The sequence below is a fragment of the Heterodontus francisci genome, chromosome 19 (genome assembly GCF_036365525.1).
Source record: "Heterodontus francisci isolate sHetFra1 chromosome 19, sHetFra1.hap1, whole genome shotgun sequence".
NCBI lineage: Eukaryota > Metazoa > Chordata > Chondrichthyes > Heterodontiformes > Heterodontidae > Heterodontus > Heterodontus francisci.
In genome coordinates this window covers 73,753,758-73,780,870 of record NC_090389.1, presented here as the reverse complement: position 1 = coordinate 73,780,870, position 27,113 = coordinate 73,753,758, and the positions used below count along the sequence as shown (strand labels likewise).

The 27,113-nt window shown below is 43.7% G+C and overlaps 1 protein-coding gene across 2 annotated transcripts in view; it reads left to right on the top strand.

Annotated features, from left to right (window-relative positions):
• Positions 1-27,113, top strand: part of LOC137380197 (peregrin-like) — a 60,723-nt gene that overhangs the window by 6,087 nt on the left and 27,523 nt on the right. For both annotated transcript variants that reach the window (XM_068051982.1, XM_068051981.1), the window contains exons 2-7: positions 319-1,866; positions 8,198-8,354; positions 8,805-8,936; positions 20,452-20,580; positions 20,724-21,036; positions 22,838-23,149. In XM_068051982.1, the coding sequence (XP_067908083.1) occupies positions 329-1,866; positions 8,198-8,354; positions 8,805-8,936; positions 20,452-20,580; positions 20,724-21,036; positions 22,838-23,149 (2,581 nt within the window). In that variant the 5' untranslated portion in view covers positions 319-328. The remainder of the gene's footprint in view (positions 1-318; positions 1,867-8,197; positions 8,355-8,804; positions 8,937-20,451; positions 20,581-20,723; positions 21,037-22,837; positions 23,150-27,113) is intronic.

Here is a 27,113-nt window from a genome sequence, read left to right as displayed (position 1 = left end):
CAGTACTCCCTCAATACTCCAGTAGAGTGTCAGTTTAGGGTATTAGTTCAAATCCCACAGTCTTCACACTTTGGTGTGATCAGTACCAACTGAGCTAAACTGAGAAAGGTGCATTGGAGAAGTCCAGAAAGGGCTACTGTCTCATGGATTTCCACTCCATGTCGGAGTCCTTCCGCCAGTGGCAAAACCCAAATCTGCGATGCATTTAGAGCTCCAGTGCAAAATGCTGTCTGACCATGTTAAAAGTGTGTATAAAGTGAAACTCTCCTGTCGACATATATTTCTATAACACTTATTGGATTTTATTTCTGTTTTCAGGAATAGCAGGATGGGTCTGGACTTTGATGTGAAAACATTTTGTCACAACCTGCGTGCAACCAAGCCTCCATATGAGTGTCCCGTGGAGAGCTGTCGGAAAATTTACAAAAGTTACAGTGGCATTGAGTACCATTTATACCACTATGATCATGACAACCCTGCTCAGCAGACGCCAGTGCGGAAACCCAAGAAGAAGGGGCGTAACTCACGGACAGGCACACAGCAGTCTCCGAACCCATCGGAGATCTCCCAGTCACCGAGCCGGGAGATGCTGACATATGCTCAGGCGCAGCGCTTGGTCGAAGTGGACATTGAGGGGCGGCTGCACAGGATTAGCATTTTTGATAATCTGGAGGTGCTGTCAGAGGATGACACAACAGCGGAGGATATTGTTGAGTGCAACAGCAACAAGGAAAACGCAGAGACGCCGACGGCAACCCCGAAAGCTAACAAGCATAAAAACAAGGACAAGCGCAAGGAGTCCAGCCATAACACCACTGCTTCTGCCACCAAACTGCCAGAAGTGATCTATCGTGAAATTGACCACAGTGCATCAGATGCTCCTCCTCGCCCGTTGTCATATTACCGCTACATTGAAAAGTCAGTGGAGGAGCTGGATGAGGAGGTTGAATATGACATGGATGAGGAGGATTATGTGTGGTTGGACATCATGAATGAGAAAAGGAAAATCGAAGGAGTGAACTTTATCCCGCAGGAGGTGTTTGAGTACCTCATGGATCGGCTGGAGAAGGAATCATACTTTGAAAGCCACAACAAGGGAGACCCGAACACGTTGATTGACGAAGATGCCGTTTGCTGTATCTGTAATGATGGCGAATGCCAAAATAGCAATGTCATTCTATTCTGTGATATGTGTAACTTAGCTGTTCACCAGGAATGCTATGGGGTCCCCTATATCCCCGAGGGACAGTGGCTCTGCCGCAGGTGTCTGCAGTCACCGTCACGGGCGGTGGACTGTGCGTTATGCCCCAACAAGGGTGGTGCATTTAAACAGACTGACGATGGACGATGGGCTCATGTGGTCTGTGCCCTGTGGATCCCAGAAGTCTGCTTTGCGAACACTGTTTTCCTAGAGCCAATTGACAGTATTGAGCACATCCCACCAGCTCGCTGGAAGTTGACTTGTTATATCTGTAAGCAGCGTGGGTCAGGGGCATGTATTCAGTGCCACAAAGCCAATTGTTACACAGCATTCCATGTAACCTGTGCACAACAGGCAGGACTGTACATGAAAATGGAGCCTGTGCGGGAAACCGGTGCAAATGGCACCTCGTTCAGCGTACGGAAAACGGCATACTGTGACATTCACACACCGCCAGGGTCAGTACGCAAGCCCCCTGCTCTTTCCCATAGTGAAGGCGAGGAGGAGGAAGATGACGAAGGCGAGGATGGGAAGGGGCCCAGTTCGGAGAAAGTGAAAAAAGCCAAAGCTAAGTCGAGGCTAAAAATGAAGAAGGCACGGAAGATCCTAGCAGAAAAACGGGCTGCTGCACCTGTGGTTTCAGTGCCTTGTATTCCACCTCATAGGTAAGTCTTTTAGAGAGTCTGCACTTTGTTTGTGATGGGTGCGTGTTGGACTGTGGATTGGAGCTGAGCTGTGATGGATAATTTATGGCTATAACAAAATAATGCAAAGCTATAAGTGGCAATAGACTTTGAGGGGTTAACCTGTGTATGCTGATAAGAGAGGGATGGTTTGAAAATACACTCCAAAATGCACATCGTGGACATAGGGTGGGATTTCTCAAAACAAGCATAGTATATTTAGAATCTTTCAGGAATTTGCTTAGCTAACAGTTATTCGTGATACCTGTTATTGTTCACCTGCTTATAATTTATTGAAACTCTGTTTTATCTGAATGGAAATAAACAGTTGTATTTGAGGACAATGTTAATTTTTGCAGTGGATACTGTCGTAATTGTGCATTACAAGCGACATTAGCTGTGGATGGAAGCTGATGGAATAGGTTAATGTAAAACAGTGACTGCATTGGGAGAAGAGCCTGTGAGGAGTTACTAAATCTGACAGTGTGAAAGAGATGAATAAGCACTCACAGTTGAAGGAAATTTATCCTTGGAGACCTGGATTAATGATTGCCTCTATACTAATGTTAATTTGCTCCCTCGCACTGGCTCAATAACTCCTAGCTAGATTCTCCAGAAAATGTAGGCAGCAGATGGGATAATATTCTGCAATATCTCAACTGCTGACACTATTCCAAATTAAAGTAGCAAGACAGCAATTTAGTGATCTCAGGGATCCATAATTTTAAAAATGCCATGGGTCTGCTGATGCAGTTATTAAATATGGGGATAATGGGCAGAGCAAAGCAGTTGCCCCTCAGGGCTGTATTCACACACTTCCTAGTGGCCATTACACAGCAGCAGGAAGCCAGTTGCCTGCTCGTCTACCATTTGGTTAGAGAACAGATAGCATCTGGATCATTGGGTAGGATACAAACTGTATATTCACTGTTCCTTTGGTGATGTTGTTTTGCGATGATTTTCCAGAACTTGCCATGGATATGGCTGTTTGTGTGAGATAAATGCAGTAAACCGATAGAAATAGGAGTGGGTTCACTTTTTTTTGTCTGACCCATCTCACCCACAGCAATAATATTTTGCTGTTAACTATGAATATATGAATTAGGAGCAGGAGTAGGCAACTCAGCCCCTCGAACATGCTCCGCCATTCAATAAGTTCATGGCTGAACTGATTACTCCACCTTCCCGCCTACCCCCGATAAGCTTTCAGCCCCTTGCTAATCAAGAATCTATCTACCTCTGCCTTGAAAATATTCAAAGACTCTTCTTCCACTGCCTTTTGAGTTTCCAAAGATTCACGACCCTCTGAGAAAAAATTTCTCCTCATTTCTGTCTGAAATGAATGACCCCTTATTTTTAAATAGTGACACCAAGTTCAATTTGTTGGCCTGGATTTTGCTGTGGTAATGATGGCGAATGCCGACAGTTTTGCAGTCATTACTCTACTGAAACTGACAGAAATTTCGGGAGTTTGCACGTGCACAGAGCTAAGTGGAAATCCAGAAGTTGCTGTCAGTGAGTCTACCCTCCTCCATACGGTGCACTGTAGAGGTTCCCACAGACTGCTGTCTCCATTGTAATTATGAATTGATGAAAGCTTTCACTTCTATGCTGTTAGTCTCTCTGTCAAAGCCCTTGAAAAAGTTACACCTTGTTGAATGAGGTGTAACTGGACTTTTTACAGTACTCATTTCATAATTACTGCTAAATGCACCCTCTGGCCCTGAAAAGCTAATTTTATATTTATGGAATGTCAAATTCCTCCAGAATAAAACAAAATCCACACATTTTTAAAAATATAAAAACATTTTTTTCTTTTTTTTAGAAGTTTATCATTTTAGCTTCTATCTCAATTCAATCATCATTTATTTTGCTAACTGAAAATTTAAATTAAAAGTGAATGGATTCAGTGATTTTAAACTTCCTGGTTTGCTGTGTGTGCATACTTCAGTGATTGGCTGGCTATCTGCTTGCTGACATCAAGGCAGCACCTTGACTTGGCACCAAATTTAAACTGCCTTCGGGATAGGGGAAGACCACTCCACAGAGGTTGCTAGATCTTAGTGCTTCTTCGAAGCTTTCTTCGAGGTTAGCTGCGAGTGCTGTTACTTCACCACTGACTGCAAAATCTGGGTGGTTGTTTCTGTCTAATGAACCTTGGTCTTGTTATGCTTAGGTGAATCAGTGCTTGAGAGGAGGAAAATTCTCTGTCGCCCTTCCTAGAGGAATCTACTTTTTTCACTTTTACCTTGAAAGCGGTAACTTGTGCTGGCACATGTTTCCACAGGCAGCTCTCTGGTATCTTATCCATTTGGTCCTTCCTCACTCTATAGTGATTTATTTGCAAGCTATGTGACCATGGGATTATGATGGACTGCCCTGACCAGGAATCCAAGAGCAAGAAGGATGCTGAGAGCTGCCTATTGATGGAGAGGTCACAAACATCACTGAAGCAATTCTTTCTAAGTCAAGAGTCCAGTAGCTTTGGCAGCTTCCTGCAGTTCTCACAGGTTAAAGAAATTAAAAACTGCATTGCAAGGTGTTCTTTATCTTGTTCCAGCATGATATTGGACTGAAGAGAGGGGAGGAGGGAGAGCTAGACTTTGGCTAAATGCTGCTATCTTTTATTTGAAGGCTTATAATTGTAGATACTTAGTCATTTCTAGTTAGATTGAGTGCTTTGTGCTCAAGGAAGGCCACACCCTTTTCACTTACTCACTTGTCTACAAAGTTCCCAACCACATAGCTGCACCTTGTTAAATTATAGCTTGCAGTTTTACGTTGTTTCACCTACTGCAGGCTCTAGTTCTTCCCCATTCTTTTGGATTAGTCAAATGTAATGAATTTGTAAGCTGGCCCTCTTTAAAGTACTAAGTTTTCCTGGTAGGATAGAAGAGGCAAAAAAACTGTAACCATTGAAGAAGCAGTTAGATATTGTGATGGAAGACCATAGGTTTCCACGGAAGGTTTTCCTCGATGGGCTCAAAAGCCTAACTCATCTTTCCTTTCGATATGTGTTCTTTATATGTCTGTCTATATCATTGCAATAGTGAGGCCTGAAAGGACTCACAATTTTAAGTTGCTTTGCTTTTGTATCACTCTATTGGTATCAGATTTAAAAAGATGCGTCAGTCCATCATTGTGTCTATAGCAGTATTGAATAACGCGTATTTTGAAGAAAGAATTATGGTGAAAAGGCATTTATTTGTGAGCAGTTATTTACCTTTACTTTTTCTATCTTGAAGATGGTGACTTGTGCTGGAGTAATTCAGATGTTTCTACAGTGAGTTTGATTTAAAGCAGATGGCTTTATTTCTGTTCTAAAAGAGCACTGTAGAAAGAGTTGCAGTTGTCAGTTAATGCTGGTACAGCTCAGTTAGTGATTAGAAGGTATCCAAGTAGACCTTTTTTGGCACCTGGTAAGTTAGTGTAGGAGAATGATTGACATGCAAATGGAAGTGCGATTATAGCACTCTCGTAGTAGGGAAAAGTATCTACAACCATAATGTGAGTGAAATAAAACAAGGAAGTAAACATAAAAGAAATTTAAAACTGGGAGTCCAGAGATATTGGGCTATTGAATAGCTGTTATGCATTGGTACTTTGTCCTTTCTTGAATCAATGAAAATATTAGCTTATGCATCTGTCCATTTTGAAAGATAAGGGAATCCAGGGTTGTGGGGGACAAACAGGAAAGTGCAGTTGAGAACACAACCAGGTCAGCCATGATCTTATTGAATGGTGGAGCAGGCTCGAAGGGCTGAATGGCCTACTCCTGCTATGTTCCTATGTCCTGTGTGTGTGCCAGGCAAGACAGGATTCAGCTGCAAGTCAGAACTGGTACTCAGTAAACTTAGCTAAATATTCATTGTAATTGTATGCCATACCTTTTTATATTGCTTTTAATGGTTATATTTTTAACTTCAACAAGGTTTGGAAAACATTTCAAAGGAAATGTGAAATGAGCAGAGGGCTCGAATGCTGCGATTTAAGATTCAGACCATGGTTGCCCATGCATGGATTGATTACAACTGAATAGTCTGGTAGACAGAATGCTTGTCTTTGACGTGTGCCATGATCAATGCTGCAGATGTGGCTTATAATTTTCATTGCAAAGAACTAGCAATTCAGAAAGGGTGAGAAAAGAAGCTCAATACAACAGGAAAGAATGGCTAAAATGAGAAAGAGCGAAACTAACTGTGAAAATGAAAGATGTCAGCATATAGAAATAAACAAGAGCATCATACACACCGATCACTACACATAAAAACTGTAGGTTTAAAATGTAGCCTGATCATTGAGAAGGTTAAAAAAAAAATTGGGGTTTGGTGTGTACTATTGTGAACTTGAAAGATGTAGTTGATCCTGTTTTTTAAATGCACTTTGATTGAGAGGGGAGAGCAGAAGGGAACCCTGTTGTATGTGTTTTGGTTAAAAAGGCTGCAAGAATTTTTTATATCACAGAATCGTTACATTGCATCATGTCTGGACTGGCTCTCTGAAAGAGCAATTCCCTCAGTTCCATCCCCCTGCCTTCTCCCTGTAACCCTGCACATTCTTCCTTTTCATATAACAGTCTAATTCCCCTTTGAATGCATCAGTTGAACCTGTCTCCACCACGTTCTCAGGCAGCGCATTCAAGACCTTAACCACTCGCTGTGTGAAAAAGTTTTTCCTCATGTCACTTTCACTTCTCTTACCAAGTACTTTAAGTCTGTGCCCTCTCGTTCTAGATCCTTTCACGAGTGCGAACAGTTTCTCTCCATCTACTCTGTCCAGACCCCTCATGATTTTGGACACCTCGATCAAATCACCTCTCAGCCTTCTCTTCTCCAAGGAAAACAGTCCTAACTTCTCCAATCTATCTTCATAACTGAAATTCCTCATCCCTGGAACCATTCTCGTGAATCTTTTCTGTACTCTGTCCAATGCCCTCACGTGTTTCCTAAAGTGCGGCGCCCAGAACTGGACGCAGTACTCCAGCTGAGGCCGAACTAGTGTCTTATATAAGTTCAACATAACTTGCTTGCTCTTATACTCTATGCCCCATTAATAAAGCCCAGGATACTCTATACTTTATTAACTGTGCTCTCGTCCTGTCCTACCACCTTCAATGACTTTTGCTCATATACACGTAGGTCCCTCTGCTCCTGCATCCCCTTTAGAATTGTACCCTTTGTTTTATATTGTCTCTCCATGTTCTACCTACCAAAATGTAACACTTCAAACAGCTTTCTCTAAAAGTATGTTTCTGGAAAGGTGTTAAAATGATGTAAAATATGGGACTGTAAAATATGGGATAACAATCTCCACGCAATATTGTGGGTTGTAGTGTATACCTCTTGTTGCAATGAATATACTGTCAAAACCTTTTTTAAACACACAATCGTATAGCACAGAAGGAGGTCATTCAGCCCATCATGCCTGTGTTGGTATTTGAAAGAGCTATCTAATTAACTCTTTGTTCTTTAAATATCTTTAGAACAGCTGGATTTCAGCTTGGACAGGTTTCGCTGTGTCTCTAAATCTTATTTTCTCCCTGTTACTCCTTATTTCCCAACGCCATGTGTAATGCACTGTTCACTAGCTGAAAGGCCAAGCCAGCCCGATGCTGGGAACATGCCCCATGTTGCTCATCAATTGGCATTGGAGGAATGTGAGAATCATGAATGTGATTCTCATCCGATCCCAGTGGAAATGCCTCCTACCACTACCCCACTTCACACCCCCCTCACCCTGCCCCCAAACAGAACTGGCATCACTAGATGACAAATTTGGTGGTGGAGAGAAGCAGTTCCCTATTGTAAAGGGAAGAAAAGGGTTGGGAGAATGAAAGACCTCAAACTGCAACAGGAAAAGCAGAACCACCATCACTGGGTGACCTGAGTCACAGAATGGGCTGCAGTATAGTGGAGGGGGCTGGGTGTGGGGGTGGTGGTTGGTGAGGGAATCAGACAACGTTTGAATGTTCTTTTTTCCTATCATCCTCTTTTCCTTATCGTCAGACTCTTGTCCTCTGTTAGGGTGGGGAACCCACATTCTCCATGACTACAGTTAATAGTACTATAAGATCGAGACTCCGTGAGACATTCATTAACAATGCATAACCTGATCTCTCGCATCTGTTTATTTTATTCTTCAAATTATCTAGTCAAGACTAAGGTATTAACGCTCGTCTCTAAACTGAGAACTCACTGATTTTGCCCCATCTGCTTATGCTAATGAACCTTTTATGCTCTTTTCCCAGGATGTGTTTAAGCAGTGTCACTGTTAATAGAAATAAACAACGTTACAGCTCCTTTCTTACTTTTAGGTTAAGTAAGATCACTGGTCGACTATCTATTCAGCGTAAGAGCCAGTTCATGCAGCGACTTCACAGCTATTGGACATTAAAGCGACAGTCAAGAAATGGTGTCCCACTCCTTCGGCGGTTACAGTCCCACCTGCAGTCTCAGCGAAATGCAGAACAGGTATGCTGGGGCTTTCTGTATATGATTTCAGTAGGTAACAAATCTAAGTTTGTAATGGTAACTACCAGTAAATTGGATATTCTGTTCAGGCTGTTTTGATTCCCTAGCATCTAGAGCTAATACCAAGGACTTAGCATACTTCTTTGTGTTTGTTAATATGATAGTGAGAATGGACAAATGGAAAAGTCGGAAGCAGAAAAAACCCAATCATCCTACTCAGTTCACTCATTGTTTAGGTTCTCTTTCTAATGCAAACACAGACTAACTGTCATCTCCCACTCATCCCTGGTGCAGAGTCAGTATTCCTTTAACAAGCAATCCAAGGTTTAACATCCCCTCCCCCAACTAAAATCAGTTTAAACTAATTTGCCGGAGTGTTCTCTTTATCTGTTCTTTTGGGTGCACAGGAAGTGAGAAAGTATTTAATACTGTTTTTCTTTTTAACTTTAGAGAGAGTCAGAGGAGAAAAATTGTGCGCTGAAAGAGCAGTTGAAATCGTGGCAGCGACTGCGACATGACTTGGAAAGAGCACGACTGCTGGTGGAGCTAATCCGTAAACGAGAAAAGTTAAAGCGAGAGGAGGTTAGGCAGCTCTTGAAATGTAATTTTATAAGTGGCCTACTATGTTACTAGTTTGTAAACTTTGAATTGTGTTCCATATACTTAGTTTCATTTTAGATTTATGTTCAGGTATGTATTCATAGGCTGAACATCCAGATTCAGGATGAACAAAGAGTGAGCAATTGGGCTCATGTTCTTCAATTCAAGTTAAATCCACTTCTGTCTGAGAAGTGAGAGAGGATTTACTTATCAGAAAATGCTGGGTCTCTTTGCTCTAGAAAAGAGAAGTTGACACGATTGAGATCTTTAAAATTATAAAGGGGTTTGATAAGGCAGATGTAAAGAAGATGTTTCCACTTGTGGAGAAGACCAGTACTTGAGACCATAAATATAATATAATACAATACCTTGTTGACATTTTAACAAACAAAGTGATTCCTGACAACGCAGCCGGCCACTGACGTCATCAGGCCGCGCCAAGGTGCGCACATTCGTAGATGGTCTCCTGCTGTCTGTTCGTGTGCTGCGTTCTGACTGGCCAGCGCATGCGCCGATGACGTCATCGCGTGATGTGTGCATCTTCGGGCAACGTGCCTGGTCGGCCTCTGTGCATGTGCTTTACGCGTACAGCAATGCAACGCTAACGGGTATTCATCCATGTGGCAAGCTACACTCCCCCCCACCCCCCCCACTTGCTGCTCCCTCTGGCCGCTCCGCTCTTTCGGCTGCTCCGCTCCATTCCCCCCGCTCGCTGCTCTCTCCGGCCGCTCCGCCCATTCCGCCGCTCCGCTCCCCCCTCGCTGCTCTCTCCGGCCGCTCTGCTCCCCGCCTCGCTGCTCTCTCCGGCCGCTCTGCAGCGTTCCCCCCCCCACCCCGCGGTTCTCGGCGGCTGCTCTGCTCCTCCCCCCTTCGCTGCTCACTCCGGCCACTCTGCGCTTTTGGCCGCTCCGCTCTCCACCTCGCTGCTCTCTCCGGCTGCTCCGTTCCCCCCCCCCCCGCGGCTCTCTGCGGCCGCTCTGCTCCTCCCCCCCTCGCTGCTCTCTCTGGCTGCTCTGCACTTTCGGCCGCTCCGCTCCTCCCCCTCGCTGCTCACTCCGGCCACTCTGCGCTTTTGGCCGCTCCGCTCTCCACCTCGCTGCTCTCTGGCCACTCCGCTCCTCCCCTCCCCCCCTGCTGCTCTCTGTGGCCGCTCCGCTCTTTCGCCCGCTCTGATCCCCTCCCCGCTGCTCTCTCTGGCTGCTCCGCTCTTTCACCTGCTCTGCTCCTCCCCCTCGCTGCTCTCTCCGGCCGCTCTGCTCCCCCCCTCGCTGCTCTCTCCGGCCACTCCGCTCCCCACTCGCTGCTCTCTCCGGCCGCTCCGCTCTTTCGGCCACTCTGCTCCCCCCCCCGCTGCACTCTCCGGCTGCTCCGCTCCACTCCGCCACCTCCCCACCCCCGCTGCTCTCTCTAGCCGCTCTGCTTTCTCCTGCCACTCCGCTCCTTCCCCTCGCTGCTCTCTCCGGCCGCTCCGCTCCCCTCCTCGCTGCACTCTCCAGCCGCTCCGCTCCCCTCCGCCACCTCCCCACCCCCGCTGCTCTCTCCGGCCGCTCCGCTCCTCCCCCTCGCTGCTCTCTCTAGCCGCTCTGCTCTCTCCGGCCGCTCCGCTCCTCCCCCTCGCTCCTCTGTCCGGCTGCTCTCCTCCCCCCCTCGCTGCTCTCCCTGGCCGCTCTGCTCTTCTGGCCGCACTGCTCCCCCCTGACCCCATCCCACTCCCTCGCTCGCCCCCGGCCCGCTCCCCCCCCCAATCCCCGGCCCGCTCGCTCTCTCCCTCCCGCCATTGTATGCTGTCATGTGTTTAGGTTAGGTTGCCTTCATGTGATTATTTGAGCAGTGCCAACTTTAGTCCTGGCAGCTGCCTGAAGACGCAGACTGTGACGTTTTAGTGGCACATGCTGCATTTGCGCATGTGCCACTGCAGCGCCGCCTAGTGGTAGCATTGTCAGCAACCACACCCTTTAAAAAAATTATAATCTTCAAGACTTTCCTCAGCCAGGTTTCAAGACTAACAGTGCTCTTATCATTGGACATTTTAAGAATTTGTATGGATGTGTAATTATTGTTTTTGATTTACTTGCATGTTTTATTATGGTTTTAATAGCGTAGTATTGGTTTTAGTTGATCAAGGTATTGCTTTTATTTTTTTTTAATAGGTGGCTGTAGGGTATAGCTAAATTGTCTGATGTCTAGGATAAACCCTCTCGTGTTACAGAGCAAACTAAATATTATACCTAACTCTTCAGAAATTATATTTAATTTTTTAGAGACACTCCAGTCCACACCCCCCTTTTTGATTTATTGATTTGATGCAAAACCCGGATATGGACTCTGGTGGATGAATGACTTTAGAAGTCGAAATATACATGTTTAAATTTAATTTTAATTAGATTTAGAGTGTCCATTCATATGGGCGGCGCAGTGGTTAGCACCGCAGCCTCACAGCTCCAGTGACCCGGGTTCAGTTCTGGGTACTGCCTGTGTGGAGTTTGCAAGTTCTCCCTGTGTCTGCGTGGGTTTCCGGCGGGTGCTCCGGTTTCCTCCCACCTCCAAAAGACTTGCAGGTTGATAGGTAAATTGGCCATTGTAAATTGCCTCTAGTGTAGGTAAGTGGTAGGAGAATGGTGGGGATGTGGTGGAGAATATGGGATTAATGTAGGATTAGTATAAATGGGTGGTTGTTGGTCGGCACAGACTCGGTGGGCCGAAGGGCCTGTTTCAGTGCTGTATCTCTAAATAAAATAAATAAAATAATAGTCACCAATATATCAAAGGCTGTATTCAGGAGGAAATTCTTTATCCAGGGTGGTGAGAATGTGGAACTTGCTACCACAAGTAGTTGAGACAAATAGTATAGATGGTTTTAAGAGGAAGCTAGATAAGCACATGAGCGAGAAAGGAATAGAAGGATGTGTTGATAGGTTAGATGAAAGGCTGTGGCAGGAAGCACATGCAGAGCATAAACACTGGCATAGACCAGTTGGCTATTCTGTGAACACTATATGTAATTCTGTCAGAATTAATTGTGGGGAATCCCTCTTTCAATCTGGCAATATTGCTTTGTTATTTATGACAGTTGACATTTTCTAGTCATTTCTCTTTAATGACATCAGTTCATCTGTGAAGACCTTTCCCTTTGCTGAGACTGCAACTGTCATATTGAGAATATCAAGTCACATTGTTTCAGTGTTGTTATATCCAATAATAGTGCCGTCTAATGTGGATGGTCAAGATTGTGAACCGGGTTACCCTTAATACTGTTGCCTTGCCAGCAATGGCCCTTGGGTTAGGCCCTGGAGAACAACACAAGAACACAAGAAATAGGAGCAGGAGTAGACCATATGGCCCATCGAGGGTGGATTGAAGCAGGCTGCAAGTGGCAATCAGAACTTCTGTGAAGTCGGTGGAGCACTCCTGCACCTCTTTAAAGCTGTGTTTTTTAACAAAAAAAATTATGAATTACTTATCTGACTGCTGACATTCCTGAGTGAGTATAAACTCAATGCCTGCCTTGCCAACAAATTTCTCAATGGGCTCCGTCAACAGATGTTAGACCTGTAATTTATATAGATAAGGAGTCTAATGCTGTTTTAGGCATCCACCCGAGCCCCATGAATTTAATAGTGGGACCAACACCAACCCCTATGCAGATTGTGCGCACTGCTACATTTGTATACTCTGCGCCCATTTTATGCCCTAAAAACAGGTGCAGTGCATGCCAATTTCTACCCCTTGCTGTTCTATATTCACAATTTAATTTGCTGTGTGATTGCTACTATAGCTATTGTTTTCATTGATGTGTTTTCCTTTTTACTTAAGTTGCCTTTTTGGTATTGTTGTAAATAGAATTCTTTTTAATAGCATTAGGAGGTGCAGAATCATTGGTGTATTTTGCTGTGTGTTCCTTTGTCAAGGCAGGGTTCCAGAAAATCTAGGGAAGATTCAGTGGACTATATTTCAAGAGCATTTTAGAAAATGTAGCCTTAATTCTGTGTTCTGTGCTCTAATTGTATGAAATAGTTTGGATTGGCACATTAGAATCCTAATCAGACAGAAGACTGGCATGCATTTATATTGTGCAAAAGATAAGGCTAAAGCATTTGCAACAATCTTCAGCCAGAAGTGCTGAGTGGATGATCCATCTCGGCCTCTTCCTGAAGTCCCCAGCATCACAGCTGCCAGTCTTCAGCCAATTCAATTCACTCCGCTTGATATTAAGAAACGACCGAAGGCACTGGCCCCAACAACATTCCGGCAATAGTACTGAAGACCTATGCTCCAGAACTTGCCACACCCCTAGCCAAGCTGTTCCAGTACAGCTACAACACTGGCATCTACCCGGCAATGTGGAAAATTGCCCAGGTATGTCCTGTACACAAAAAGCAGGACAAGTCTAACCTGGCCAATTACCACCCCATCAGCCTACTCTCAATCATCAATAAAGTGATGGAAGGTGTCATCGACAGTGCTATCAAGCAGCACTTGCTTAGCAATAACCTGCTCAATGACGCTCAGTTTGGGTTCCGCCAAGCCACTCAGCTCCAGACCTCATTACAGCTTTGGTTCAAACATGGACAAAAGAGCTAAACTCGAGTGGTGAGGTGAGAGTGATTGCCCTTGACATCAAGGCAGCATTTGACAGAGTGTGGCATCAAGGATCCCTCGCAAAACTGGAGTCAATGGGAATCAGGGGTAAATCTCTGGTTGGAGTTGTACCTAGCACAAAGGAAGATGGTTGTTGGAGATCAATCATCTCAGCTCCAGGACATCATTGCAGGAGTTCCTCAGGGTTGTGTCCTAGGCCCAACCATCTTACATACGAACATATGAATTAGGAGCAAGAGTAGGTCACTCGACCCATCGAGCCTGCTCCGCCATTCAATACGTTCATGGCTGAACTGATCACTTCACATTTCCACCTACCCCCGATAACCCTCCACCCCCTTGTTTATCAAGAATCTATCTACCTCTGCCTTAAAAATATTCAAAGATTCTCCTTTCACCGCCTTTTGAGGAAGAGAATTCCAAAGACTCACGACCTTCTGTGAGAAAAAATTTCTCCTCATCTCTGTCTTAAATGGTCGACCCCTTATTTTTAAACAGTTACCCCTAGTTCTAGATTCTCCCACAAAGTGAAACATTCTTTCCACATCCACCCTGTCAAGACCCCTCAGGATCTTATATGTTTCAATCAAGTTGCCTCTTGCTCTTCTAAATTCCAGCAGATACAAGCCTCGCCTGTCCAATCTTTCCTCTTAAGAGAGCCCGCCCATTCCAGGTATTAGTCGAGTAAACCTTCTTTGAACTGCCTCCAATGTATTTACATTCTTCCTTAAATAAGGAGACCAACACTGTACACAGTACTCCAGATGTGGTCTCACCAATGCCCTATACAGCTGAAGCATAACCTGAATACTTTTGTATTCAATTCCCCTCACGGTAAACGATAACATTCTATTAGCTTACCTAATTACGTGCTGTACCTGCATACTAACCTCTTGCGATTCATGCACTAGGACACCCAGATCCCTCTGCATCTCAGAGCTCTGCAATCTCTCACCATTTAGAGATATGCTTTTTTATTCTTCCTGCCGAAGTGGACAATTTCCCACTTTCCCACATTATACTCCATTTGCTAGGACTTTGACCGCTCACGTAACCTATCTATATCCCTTTGTAGCTCCCTTGTGTCTTCTTCACAAGTTACGTTCCTACCTATCTTAGTGTCATCAGCAAATTTAGCAACCATATCTTCAGTCCCTTCATCTAGGTCATTTATATAAATTGTAAAAAGTTGAGGCCCCAGCACAGATCCCTGTGACACACCACTCGTTACATCTTGCCAACCAGAAAATGATCCATTTATCTTACACTCTGGTTCCTGTTAGCTAACCAATCTTGCCATGCCAATATGTTACCCCCTACACCATGAGCTTTTATTTTCTGCAATAACCTTTGATGTGGCACCTTATCAAATGCCTTCTGGAAGTTTAAGTACAATACATCCAACAGTTCCCCTTTATCCAAAGCACATGTAACTCCCTCAAAGAACTCCAATTTCCCTTTCACAAAACCATGTTGACTCTACCTGATTATCTTGATTTTTTCTAAATGCCCTGCTATACCGTCTTTAATAATAGCTTCTAACATTTTTCCTAAGACACAGATGTTAAGCTAACTAGCCTGTAGTTTCCTGCCTCTTTTCTTCAGCCTCTTTATCAGTGACCTTCCTTCAATAATAAGGTCAGAAGTGGGGATGTTTCCTGATGATTGCACCATTCGCGACTCCTGAAGCCGTCCGTGTAGAAATGCAGCAAGACCTGGACAATATCGAGGCTTGGGCTGATAAGTGGCAAGTAAGATTCGTGCCACACATGTGCCAGCATTGACCATCTTCAACAAGAGAAAATCTATCCCTCTCTCCTTGCCATTCAGTGGCATTATGATCGCTGAATCCCCCACTATCAACATCCTGGGGGTTACTATTGACCAGAAACTGAACTGGAGTAGCCATATAAATACTGTGGCTACAAGAACAGGTCAGAGGCTAGGAATCCTGTGGCGAGTAACTCACCTCCTGACTCCACAAAGCCTGTCTACCATCTACAAGGCACAAGTCAGAGTGTGATGGAATATTCTCCACTTGCCTGGATGGGTGCAGCTCCAACAAAACTCAAGAAACTCGACACCATCTAGGACAAAGCAGCCCACTTGACTGGCATTCCATCACAAACATTCACTCCCTCCACCACCAACGCACAGTGACAGCGGTTTGTACCATGTATAAGGTGCACTGCAGCAACGCACCAAGGCTCCTTAGACAGCATCTTCCAAACCCGCGACCTCTACCAGCTAGAAGGACAAGGCAGATGCAAGGGGGCACCACCACCTGCAAGTTCCCCTCCAAGCCACACACCATCCTGACTTGGAACTATATTGCGGTTCCTTCACTGTCGCTGGGTCAAAATCCTGGAACTCCCTTCCTAACAGCACTGTTGGTGTACCTACCCAACATGGACTGCTGCGGTTTAAGAAGGCAGCTCACCACCACCTTCTCAAGGGCAATTAGGGATGGGCAATAAATGCTGGCATAGCCAGCAACGCCCGCATCCCATGAACAAATATAAAAAAAATCGTGCCTAACGTTGCAGAAATATGTCAAAATGCTCGCACAGTGAATTACTTTTTGAAGTACAGTAACTTAAGTAGGTAGATAAGGTAACCATTTTGTACAGCTCTTGATCCCACAACCAGCAAGAAGAGAAATTTTCAATTAATTGTGTTTTTAATAATGTTGTTTGAGAGGGAAATGTTGGTAAGACCACTGCAGATCCCTGGTGTTTTTTGAATGGCGCCATCAACTGAGGCAATAGGTGGAGCCTCAGTTTAATGTCTCATCTGAATGACAGCTCCTTCAACAATGCATAAGAACATAAGAACTAGGAGCAGGAGTAGGCAATTCAGCCCCTCGAGCCTGCTCCTCCATTCAATACGATCATGGCTGATCTCATCTCGGCCTCAACTCCACTTTCCTGCCCGTTCTCCATAACCCTTCAACCCATTACTAATTAAAAATCTGTCTATCTCCTCAAATTTACTCAATGTCCCAGCATCCACCGCACTCTGGGGTAGTGAATTCCACAATTCATGACCCTTTGAGAGAAGTAATTTCTCCTCGGCTCTGTTTTAAATCTGCTATGCCTTATTCTAAAACTATGACCTCTCGTTCTAGGTTACCCCACAAGAGTAAACATCCTCTCTACGCCTACTTTGTCAATCCCCTCATTCATCTTATGTACCTCAATTAGATCTCCCCTCATTCTTCTAAACTCTAGAGAGTAAAGGCCTAAACTGCTCAATCTCTGTTAAGACAAACCCCTCTGGAATCAATCTAGTGAACCTTCTCTGAACTGCCTCCAATGCAACTACATCCCTCCTCTAGTAAAAGGACCAAAACTGTACACAATACTCCAGGTGTGATCTCACCAATGCCTTGTCCAGTTGTAGCAACACTTCTCTACTTTTATACTCTATTCCTTTAGCAATAAATGACAAAATTCCATTTGCCTTCCTTATTACCTGCTGTACCTGCATACTAGTTTTTGGCGAATCATGCACGAGGACACCCAAATCCCTCTGCACTGAAACACTCTGAAGTTTCCCTCCATTTAGATAATTTGCCTTTCTATTCTTCCGACCAAAATGGATAACCTCACACTTATCCATGTTAAACTCCATCTGCCAAATTTTGGCCCATTCACCTAACGTATCCATATCCATTTGTAAATTTCTTATTTCTTTATTGCAACTTACTATCCCACCTATTTTAGTGTCATCTGCAAATTTGGCTATAGTACCTTCTATCCCTGCATCCAAGTCATTAATATAGATTCTAAATAGTTGGGGCCCGAGGACTGAACCCTGTGGCACCCCACCAGTTACATCTTGCCAACCAGAAAAAGACCCATGTATCCCGACTCTCTGTTTTCTGTTGGTTAGCCAATCCTCTATCCAAGCCAGTAAATTGCCTCTAACCCCATGTGATCTTACCTTGTGTATTAACTATTATCAAATGCCTTTTGGAAGTCCAGATATACTACATCTACAGGATCCCCACTATCCACTTTGCTTATTACATCTTCGAAGACCTCTAGCAAATTAGTCAAACACGATTTATCCTTCATAAAACCATGCTGACTCTGATGGATTGTGTTTTGACTTTCTAAATGTCCTGTTATTACTTCCTTAATAATGGATTCTAACAATTTCCCAACGACAGATGTTAAACCAACTGCTCTATAGTTTCCTACTTTCTGCCTCCCTCCCTTTTTGAATAAGGGCAAATATATTAGCATTTTTCCAATCCACTGGAACCTTTCCTGCCACCAGGGAATTTTGGAATATTATAACCAATGGATCCACTATCTCCACTGCCACTTCCTTTAAGAACCCAGGATGTAGGCCATCAGGCCCTGGGGACTTGTCTGCCTTCAATCCCAATAGTTTGCTCAGTACGTTTGCCCTAGTGATGATGATTGTTCTAAGTTCCTCCCTTTCTATAACCTCTGCATTTCCTATTACTATTGGGATGGTACTAATGTCCTCTGCCGTGAAAACTGAGGCAAAATACTGATTTAGTGTCTCCCCCATTTCTGTGCTCCCCTCTATTAACTCCCCAGTCTCATCCTCCAAGGGACCAACATTCACTTTAGCTACTCTCTTCCCTTTTAGATACTTATAGAAGCTTTTGCTATCCATTTTTATATCTTGTGCTAGTTTTCTTTCATAATTTACATTTGCTGTTTTTATTACTTTTTTTAGTAATCCTTTGTTGATCTTTAAAAGTGTCCCAATCTTGCAGCCTGCCACTGGCCTTTGCAACATGGTATGCCTTAGTTTTTGTCTTTGTTATCCTTAACTTCCTTCTTAGCCATGGATGTTTTTTCCCCCTCTTACAATCTTTCTTCCTCTCTGGAATATATTTTAGTTGGGAGGAATTGAATATCTCCTTAAACATCCGCCACTGCTCATCAGCTGTCCTACCTTTTAGTCTTCCTGTCCAGTCCACTAGGGCCAAATCTACCCTCATGCCTATGTAATTACCTTTGTTTAACTCCAGAACGCTAGTGTGGGATTCCAGTTTCTCACCCTCAAACTGGATTTGAAATTCTAACGTGCTATGATCACTCTTCCCTAGAGGATCCTTAACTATGAGATCATTAATTAATCCCACCTCATTACACAATACCAAATCTAGAATAGCCTGTCCCTGGTTGGTTCCACAACATATTGCTCCAAAAAACAATCTCTAATACATTCAATGAACTCTCCCTCGAGGCTACCAATTTGATTAATCCAGTCTATATGCATATTAAAATCACCCATGATTATTGCCGTACCTTTCTTACAAGCCCCCAGTAATTCCTGGTTTATACTGTGTCCCACTGTGGAACTACTGTTTGGGGACCTATAGATTACTCCAACCAGGTACTTCTTTCCCTAGCTATTTCTTATTTCTACCCAGACTGATTCTACGTCTTGATCTCCTGTGCCTATATCACCTTTTCACGACAGCACTGATCTCTTCCTTGACTAACTAAGCTACACCACCTCCTTTTCCTTCCTGCCTATCCTTCCGAAATACTGAGTATCCTTGGATATTCAATTCCCAAACGTAGTTTCCCGGCAACCATGTCTCAGTAATCGCCACTATATCATACCCATTCGTCTCTATTAACTCATTTATTCTGAATGCTTCATGCATTCAGATACAAAGCCTTTAAGTTTGTTCTATTATCAAATTTCCCTACTCTTGTACGATTCCCTGGTGCAATATGACGTTCAGACTTTCTGTTCCTTTTATTTTCTGGTAACAATCAGCCTCATCACTAACCTGCACATCTACCTTCTCCTTTAACTTTGACTTCCTAATTTTCTATGCAACTGAACCCTCCCCCCCACTATTTAGTGTAAAGCCCTATTTACAGCCCTAGTTATGCGATTCGCTAGGACTCTGGTCCCAGCATGATTCGGGTGGAGCCCGTCCCATCGAAACAGCTCACTCCTTCCCCGGTACTGGTGCCAGTGTCCCACGAATTCGAACCCATTTCTCCCACACCAGTCTTTGAGCCATGCATTTACTTCTTTAATCTTATTGACCCTGTGCCAATTAGCTCGTGGCTCAAGTAGTAATCCGGAGATTATTACCTTTTTGGTTCTGCTTTTTAATTTAGCCCCTAGCTGCTCATATTCCCTCAGCAGAACCTCTATCCTCGTTCTACCTATATCGTTGGTACCTATGTGGATCACAACAACTGGCTCTTTCCCCTCCCACTCCTTGTTCCTCTGCAGACCAGATGAGATATCCTGAACCCTGGCACCAGGTAGGCAACACAGCCTTCGGGTCTCACGATCCTGGCCACAGAGAACAGTGTCTATGCCCCTAACTATACTATCCCCGATTACGAATACATTTCTCTTTTCTCCCCCCACTTGAATGGCTTCTTTGTTCCTGTACCATGGTGCTATGGTCAGTTTGCTCATCCTCCCTACAGCCCCTGCTTTCGTCCACACAGGGAGCAAGAATCTCGAACCTGTTGGACAAGGGCTGAGGTTCCTGCAACACTACCTCCTGGATCCCTCTGCCTGCCTCACTCATAGTCACACCCTCCTGTCCCTGACCACTGGCCGAATTCAAGGTAGTTAATCTAAGGGGTGTGGCTGTCTCCTGAAACACAGCATCCAGTAACTCTCCCCCTCCCTGATGTGATGCAGCACTCCTTGAGTACTGTGCTGAAATGTCAACCTAAGTTATGAGCTCAGGTCCTGAAATGGGTTTCAACTTCCAACTTTTGGTTCAGATGTGAAATTTGTGAACTGTGGTATGAAGGGTGCCGAATGCTTGAACAGATAGTGGATGCATTATTGGGTGCAAGATAGACATCAGCTTTATTCAGTGCAAATTTTTTCTAAGTAATATCTTTCTGCTTTGGTTATAACCCAGCTTAAGATACAGCAGTTTGCGATGGAGCTACAGCTGACTCCTTTCCTTATACTTCTCCGTAAGACGCTAGAACAGCTCCAGGAGAAAGACACAGGAAACATCTTTGGCGAACCTGTGCCACTAAAAGAGGTACACTTTTTTTGATTTGGACCTGTGATAATTGGTGCTGGAGTTTGAATAAACTTCTAGCTTTAGAATGCTAATTAAATGAGATATTACCTTAATTCTAGTATTCTAATATATTATAATCTAATATTATAAATTGTCGTCAGGTTCCAGATTATTTGGATCACATTAAAAAACCGATGGATTTCCAGACCATGAAGACACAGCTTGAGGGCCATCAGTATCGGACGTTTGACCAGTTTGAAGAGGATTTTAACTTGATTGTGAATAACTGCTTACAGTACAATGCCAAGGATACAATATTTTACCGTGCAGCGATCAGGCTAAGAGACCAAGGAGGTGCAGTGCTGAAATATGCTCGCAAGCAGGCAGAGAAAATTAGCTTTGATTATGACACAGGGATGCATGTACCTGAACCCGTGCCACCAGAAGACACTGGACAGCTCTTCTGGGAAGAAGGTGAGTGCAATTTGCACATTTAATAATATGTATTAATTATAAATGCCACTCAGTATTGGCAGGGAAGAGGCAGCATTTGATACCCCTTAAGTTTTTAAATGACCTGCTTACTAAGTTTGGTGGCTCATTGCCTTTAGTTTTATTTTGGAGCCCCAAACCAGTCTTTCTTGGCTACAGATTAGGAAGACAGTAATTATCTTTGAAGCAGAAAGAAGGCAAGGTTTTGATAGTTACAGCTGTTTTCATGAATTTCTGCTATTCATTTTTCATATCCAGTTTTCTCCCTTTCTGTTCTGAAGGTGCTATTTCATGTAAGGGCACAGTTCCACGGAAAGTAGTAGCCTCAGTGACCAGCCTTTACGTGTGCCCCTGGATAGTGAGTGTCAGGAAGCTTTTCAATCATGGATATCATCAATACAGAGACTGATCCTGTCCCCACCCAACATTGACGTGCATGCAGTTTCCAGCAAAGGTGGGCTGGTTAACGATTAGCAGCAGAAACCTTGGCTGAGTTTTTCCCAGCTGAGATCACACTTTAGAGATCAAACCCAGGGTTCAAGATCAGCTAATTCAGCACATACCAGGGACCATATCTGAGACCTTCCTGGGTTACATGAAATCTAATTAATCTGTTAAAACTCAGGGTTCAATATGTCTTGATATTTGCATGGCTCAGCTTATGGTATTGTTAAGTGGAGCAATGAAAACAAAGTAACAATATAATTGGCTGAAGGTAAAGTTTTGTAAAAAAAAAAGTGTACAAGACTGAATCTTGAATTTTAACAAGATCTTTTAGATTTCACAACTTTGAGGTTTTTTTTTAATGTAAGTGCTTCTCTCCACCAAACCCTACACCCCCCACTGCCCCATCATTTAAATGATGAATAAAACTTTGAAATAGCTCTGTTGGTAAAGACAAAATGTAACGCCCCTATAAATGGATAGGTGTCCAGTTCAATTTCCAGCCTGTGCTGTTAGCTGCAGCCTTGATGCCAGTAGAGGTGTGGTAATTAGCATCAATATTCTGGACTAGAATAGAGAAAATCAACTCTGCTGGAACAGACATGTGTGGGTTAGGCAATAACAGGGTCAAGCTCCCAGGAGCTCATGGCACTGTACAGTCTGCGAACCTTAACTAATTAACCTCACATTAGAAGAAAAGCCACTTTGATGAGATTGCAAAGGACACCAGGAACCTGTAGAACTGGCCCTCAGCAAGAGTCAATGTCTTCCAAAGAAGAAACTCGCTAAAAGAAAAATAACTCAGTAAAATAAAAAAACTTATACTGAGATCTTTAAGGGTTTCGTAACACAGATATACAAGTGGCTGGCCTTCCTATTTAAAGAAGAAAGGTGATTGGTGTGACGTGTTATAATCTGCACTGGGGTACATGTAACTTCTGTACGCTGAACATTAAAATTGTTCAAGACTTATAGATGGTCATGCTTTATACCTGCAACAAAATTTGAGTTGTTAATATTGTGTCTGTTCTTGAATTTAATTGTCATTGTATGTATCTACACAGTCTATAAATACTAAATGTGCTAACAATGATAAAGGGCAAGGACCTCATACTGCTGCTATATCATTCTGTCTATACAGCTCAGTCCCAAAAAAATGTTAAAATGATTGTAATGTAGCTTTACAGTAATATCCATCAATAGAAACCGACTGCAAACACTTTCTGTTTCTACTATTTTCTTTTGCTTTCCTTTTTTCTATCTATCTCTTTCTTGTTCTCGCACTTATAAAAAAAAAATCTGTTTGTCTTGTGTTTTCTGTGGTTCCCCGTCTTTTCAGAAGTGGATCGACTGCTGGTCGCCGAGAACAGATCACATATGCCGTTGGAGGAACAGTTGAAAGTACTTCTTGACAAACTGGACACAATGGGCTCCACTAAGCAGAACAATGGACGATCACGTCGAGCTAAGCTCCTGCGAAAGGAGATTGCCATGATTCGACGGAAACTTGGTCAACACAGAGAGCCAAACTCAGGATCAGACCGGCATGGGGCACCAGGTCGTGGCTCTGTGGCTGGACTAAACCCGTCTGGTAAAGATGGACAGACGGACAGTGCAGCTGAGGAAAGCAGTAGCCATGAGACTGGGAAAGGTATGGATGAAACCAGGTCCTCAATGAACCTAATTTCTTAACCAGAGCTTGCAGAGAAATAAAAAAAAAAGACCTGGATGGTGAGTTACTAAATTAGTTTAGGCTTTAAAATTTTTTTTTTTTTTAAATAGTCTGTGACGAGTTGGCAAGGGCCATATTTGCTTCAGGTTGGTATTGAGACCACTTGAGGTTGGAATCTGATTAGATTATGGGAAGATCAGTTTTCTGCATTGATTGGCCACCTTCTAAAATCCTTTCAGCTGCTACTTGTCTCTCAGCATGTGACATTAGAAATTGCTTACTCTTACCTCCCTAGTATTCATTTCTGGTACTGGTAAACCAAATGCTTGTTTCAGTTTAAACCTTTTGTATGAAGACATGCACCCCACTATCTACACAAAGATAAATATAAGCTTATTAAAGGGGAAGTGTATTCTGTAGAATTTTCATGTTGTCCTAAATGTTACAAAGAGAACATTATCAACACATTTATTAGGGTATCTCAGTTGTCCATTCAGGTTGAGAACTCAAGGCTAAGTAGCCAAGCAAAGAGTAGACGTTTTGCTAAGAAGCACCTAGCATTGTCAATAGAGCAGAACAACATGACCTTGGCTGTTGCAAAGGGAATTTCTGGCATGAAATGCTTGAAATTGTGCCTAACACCTTACCTTTTGTACTAATTATTATTGCTCATAGGAGATCCAGGCTGCTGGCCTAATGTTGAGCAAAAATGTCAACATTTGCAGCTCAGGCAACATGGGCAAATCCAGTTCTCCACAGTCACACTGGATTAATTTACAGTTTGTAAAAGCAAAATAAGGTGATAAAGAGTGACTGAGACACAATGAATATGCAAATACCTTGTTTCATAACACTTAACGACAATTTGTTACAAAGTACTCGGTTGTCTTTATAATAAGGGGTAACAAAGGGAATATATACTTTTTGGCAAAGGGGAAAAAATGTAATCAAATGGCAATAGTATAGTGCTTGTGATGTTGCTTTCACCTTGGTCCTTGTTATATTTTTACTTTTATGGCATCACTTTCTCATACCCAATTTTACAGATTACTGGCACTACCATGCAGATGTGATGGCAATTGGAGACTTTATTTCCATAAAGCAGCTGATAGTGATTTGAATTTGTTTTTTTTATCATTGAGCTGAATGTTTATATTTCAATGACTTGCTGATGAATCAGAATCTATTTGGGTTTGACTGACCTCACAAATTCCCTGTGGTGGAAATTTCAGTCAGTGGCTGCTCTTCTCAGCAGAGCTCTCATTTGTGCAGAGCCTGTAAAATATCTGCGTTTGCGGTCAAGTTTTAGAAAGTTAGTTGAAATAAAATTATTTATACTTGATGCTGAAGAGGATTCTCAAGTGCTACAGATGGAATAGTCTATAGAAATTGTGGTATGCAAATATAATTTTCACTTGGGAACTGGTTATAGCTCCTGGATGTTTGATACTTATCAGTTTGCCTGTGAGAAAGATCAGCAGACACCCAGAGGTGCCCAAGATTTTTGCCTGGATACATTATGTGTTTACGTATGTTTGTGCAGAAAAAACATCAAGGGGAAACTACATTCAAGGGACAGGGCTTAATGCAGCCCAAGAGAATAATATTAGGAGATAGCTTTCTTGAGTCCTATTTGAGTCTGTATTTGGATTCTTGAGGGCCAATTTTATCTCCCAATGAGAACTAGTGGCAATATGCCTCAACACCCACCTGCTCGCCCCTGGGAGTTTGAGTTGGGGACAGATTTTAATTGCTGGGCCACATTTGAATGTTGCCGGTCAGCTGACCGCCTGTTTCAGATGGAAAATGGCAGCTGGCGAGACGCAGGGAGATGAAGGTTGAGCGGTCCAGAGGCTGCTCACTGGCACCGAGAGAAGTGGGTGGGCAGCAAAGCAGATTACGGTAGGGGGACTGTTGCAAGGGCTGAACTGGGTGGGGGTAGTGGTGACGGTTACATTTATTAATTAGATAAAGAACAAAGAACAGTACAGCACAGGAACAGGCCATTTGGCCCTCCAAGCCTGCGCCAATCTTGATGCCTGCCTAAACTGAAACCTTCTGCGCTTCCGGGGTCCATATCCCTCTATTCCCATCCTATTTATGTATTTGTCAAGATGCCTCTTAAACGTCTCTTTGGTACCTGCTTCCACCACCTTCCCCGGCAGCAAGTTCCAGGCACTCACCACCCTCTGTGTAAAGAACTTGCCTCGCACATCCCCTCTAAACTTTGCCCCTCTCACCTTAAACCTATGTCCCCTAGTAACTGACTCTCCCACCCTCGGAAAAAGCTTCTGACTATCCACTCTATCCATGCCGCTCATAACTTTGTAAACCTCTATCATGTCGCCCCTCCACTTCCGTCGTTCCAGTGAAAACAATCCGAGTTTATCCAATCTCTCCTCATAGCTAATGCCCTCCAGACCAGGCAACATTCTGGTAAACCTCTTCTGTACCCTCTCCAAAGCCTCCACGTCCTTCTGGTAGTGTGGCGACCAGAATTGCACGCAATATTCTAAGTGTGGCCTAACTAAAGTTCTGTACAGCTGCAGCATGACTTGCCAATTTTTATACTCTATGCCCCGACCGATGAAGGCAAGCATTGCCGTATGCCTTCTTGACTATCTTATCCACCTGCGTTGCCACTTTCAGTGACCTGTGGACCTGTACGCCCAGATCTCTCTGCCTGTCAATACTCCTAACGGTTCTGCCATTTACTGTATACGTCCCACCTGCTTTAGACCTTCCAAAATGCATTACCTCACATTTGTCCGGATTAAACTCCATCTGCCATTTCTCCACCAAAGTCTCCAACTGATCTATATCCTGCTGTATCCTCTGACAATCCTCATCACTATCCGCAACTCCACCAACCTTTGTGTCGTCCGCAAACTTACTAATCAGACCAGCTACATTTTCCTCCAAATCATTTATATATACTACAAACAGCAAAGGTCCCAGCACTGATCCCTGCGGAACACCACGAGTCACAGCCTCCATTCAGAAAAGCACCCTTCCACTGCTACCCTCTGTCTTCTATGACTGAGCCAGTTCTGTATCCATCTTGCCAGCTCACCTCTGATCCCGTGTGACTTCACCTTTTGTACCGGTCTGCCATGAGGGACCTTGTCAAAGGCTTTACTGAAGTCCATATAGATAACATCCACTGCCCTTCCTTCATCAATCATCTTTGTCACTTCCTCAAAAAACTCAATCAAGTTAGTGAGACACGACCTCCCCTTCACAAAACCAGGCTGCCTCTCGCTAATAAGTTCGTTTGTTTCCAAATGGGAGTAAATCCTGTCCCGAAGAATCCTCTCTAATAATTTCCCTACCACTGACGTAAGGCTCACCGGCCTATAATTTCCTGGATTATCCTTGCTACCCTTCTTAAACAAAGGAACAACATTGGCTATTCTCCAGTCCTCTGGAACCTCACCTGTAGCCAATGAGGATGCAAAGATTTCTGTCAAGGCCCCAGCAATATCTTCCCTTGCCTCCCTCAGTATTCTGGGGTAGATCCCATCAGGCCCTGGGGACTTGTCTACCTTAATGCTTTGCAAGACGCCCAACGCTACCTCCTTTTTGATAATGAGATGACCGAGACTATCTACACTCCCTTCCCTAGGCTCATCATCCACCAAGTCCTTCTCCTTGGTGAATACTGATGCAAAGTACTCATTTGGGACCTCGCCCATTTCCTCTGGATCCACACATAGATTCCCTCCTCTGTCCTTGAGTGGGCCAACCCTTTCCCTGGTTACCCTCTTGCTCTTTATATACGTATAAAAAGCCTTGGGATTTTCCTTAATCCTGTTTGCCAATGACTTATCATGACCCCTTTTAGCCCTCCTGACTCCTTGCTTAAGTTACTTCCTACTGTCTTTATATTCCTCAAGGGCTTCGTCTGTTCCTAGCCTTGCAGCCCTTACGAATGCTTCCTTTT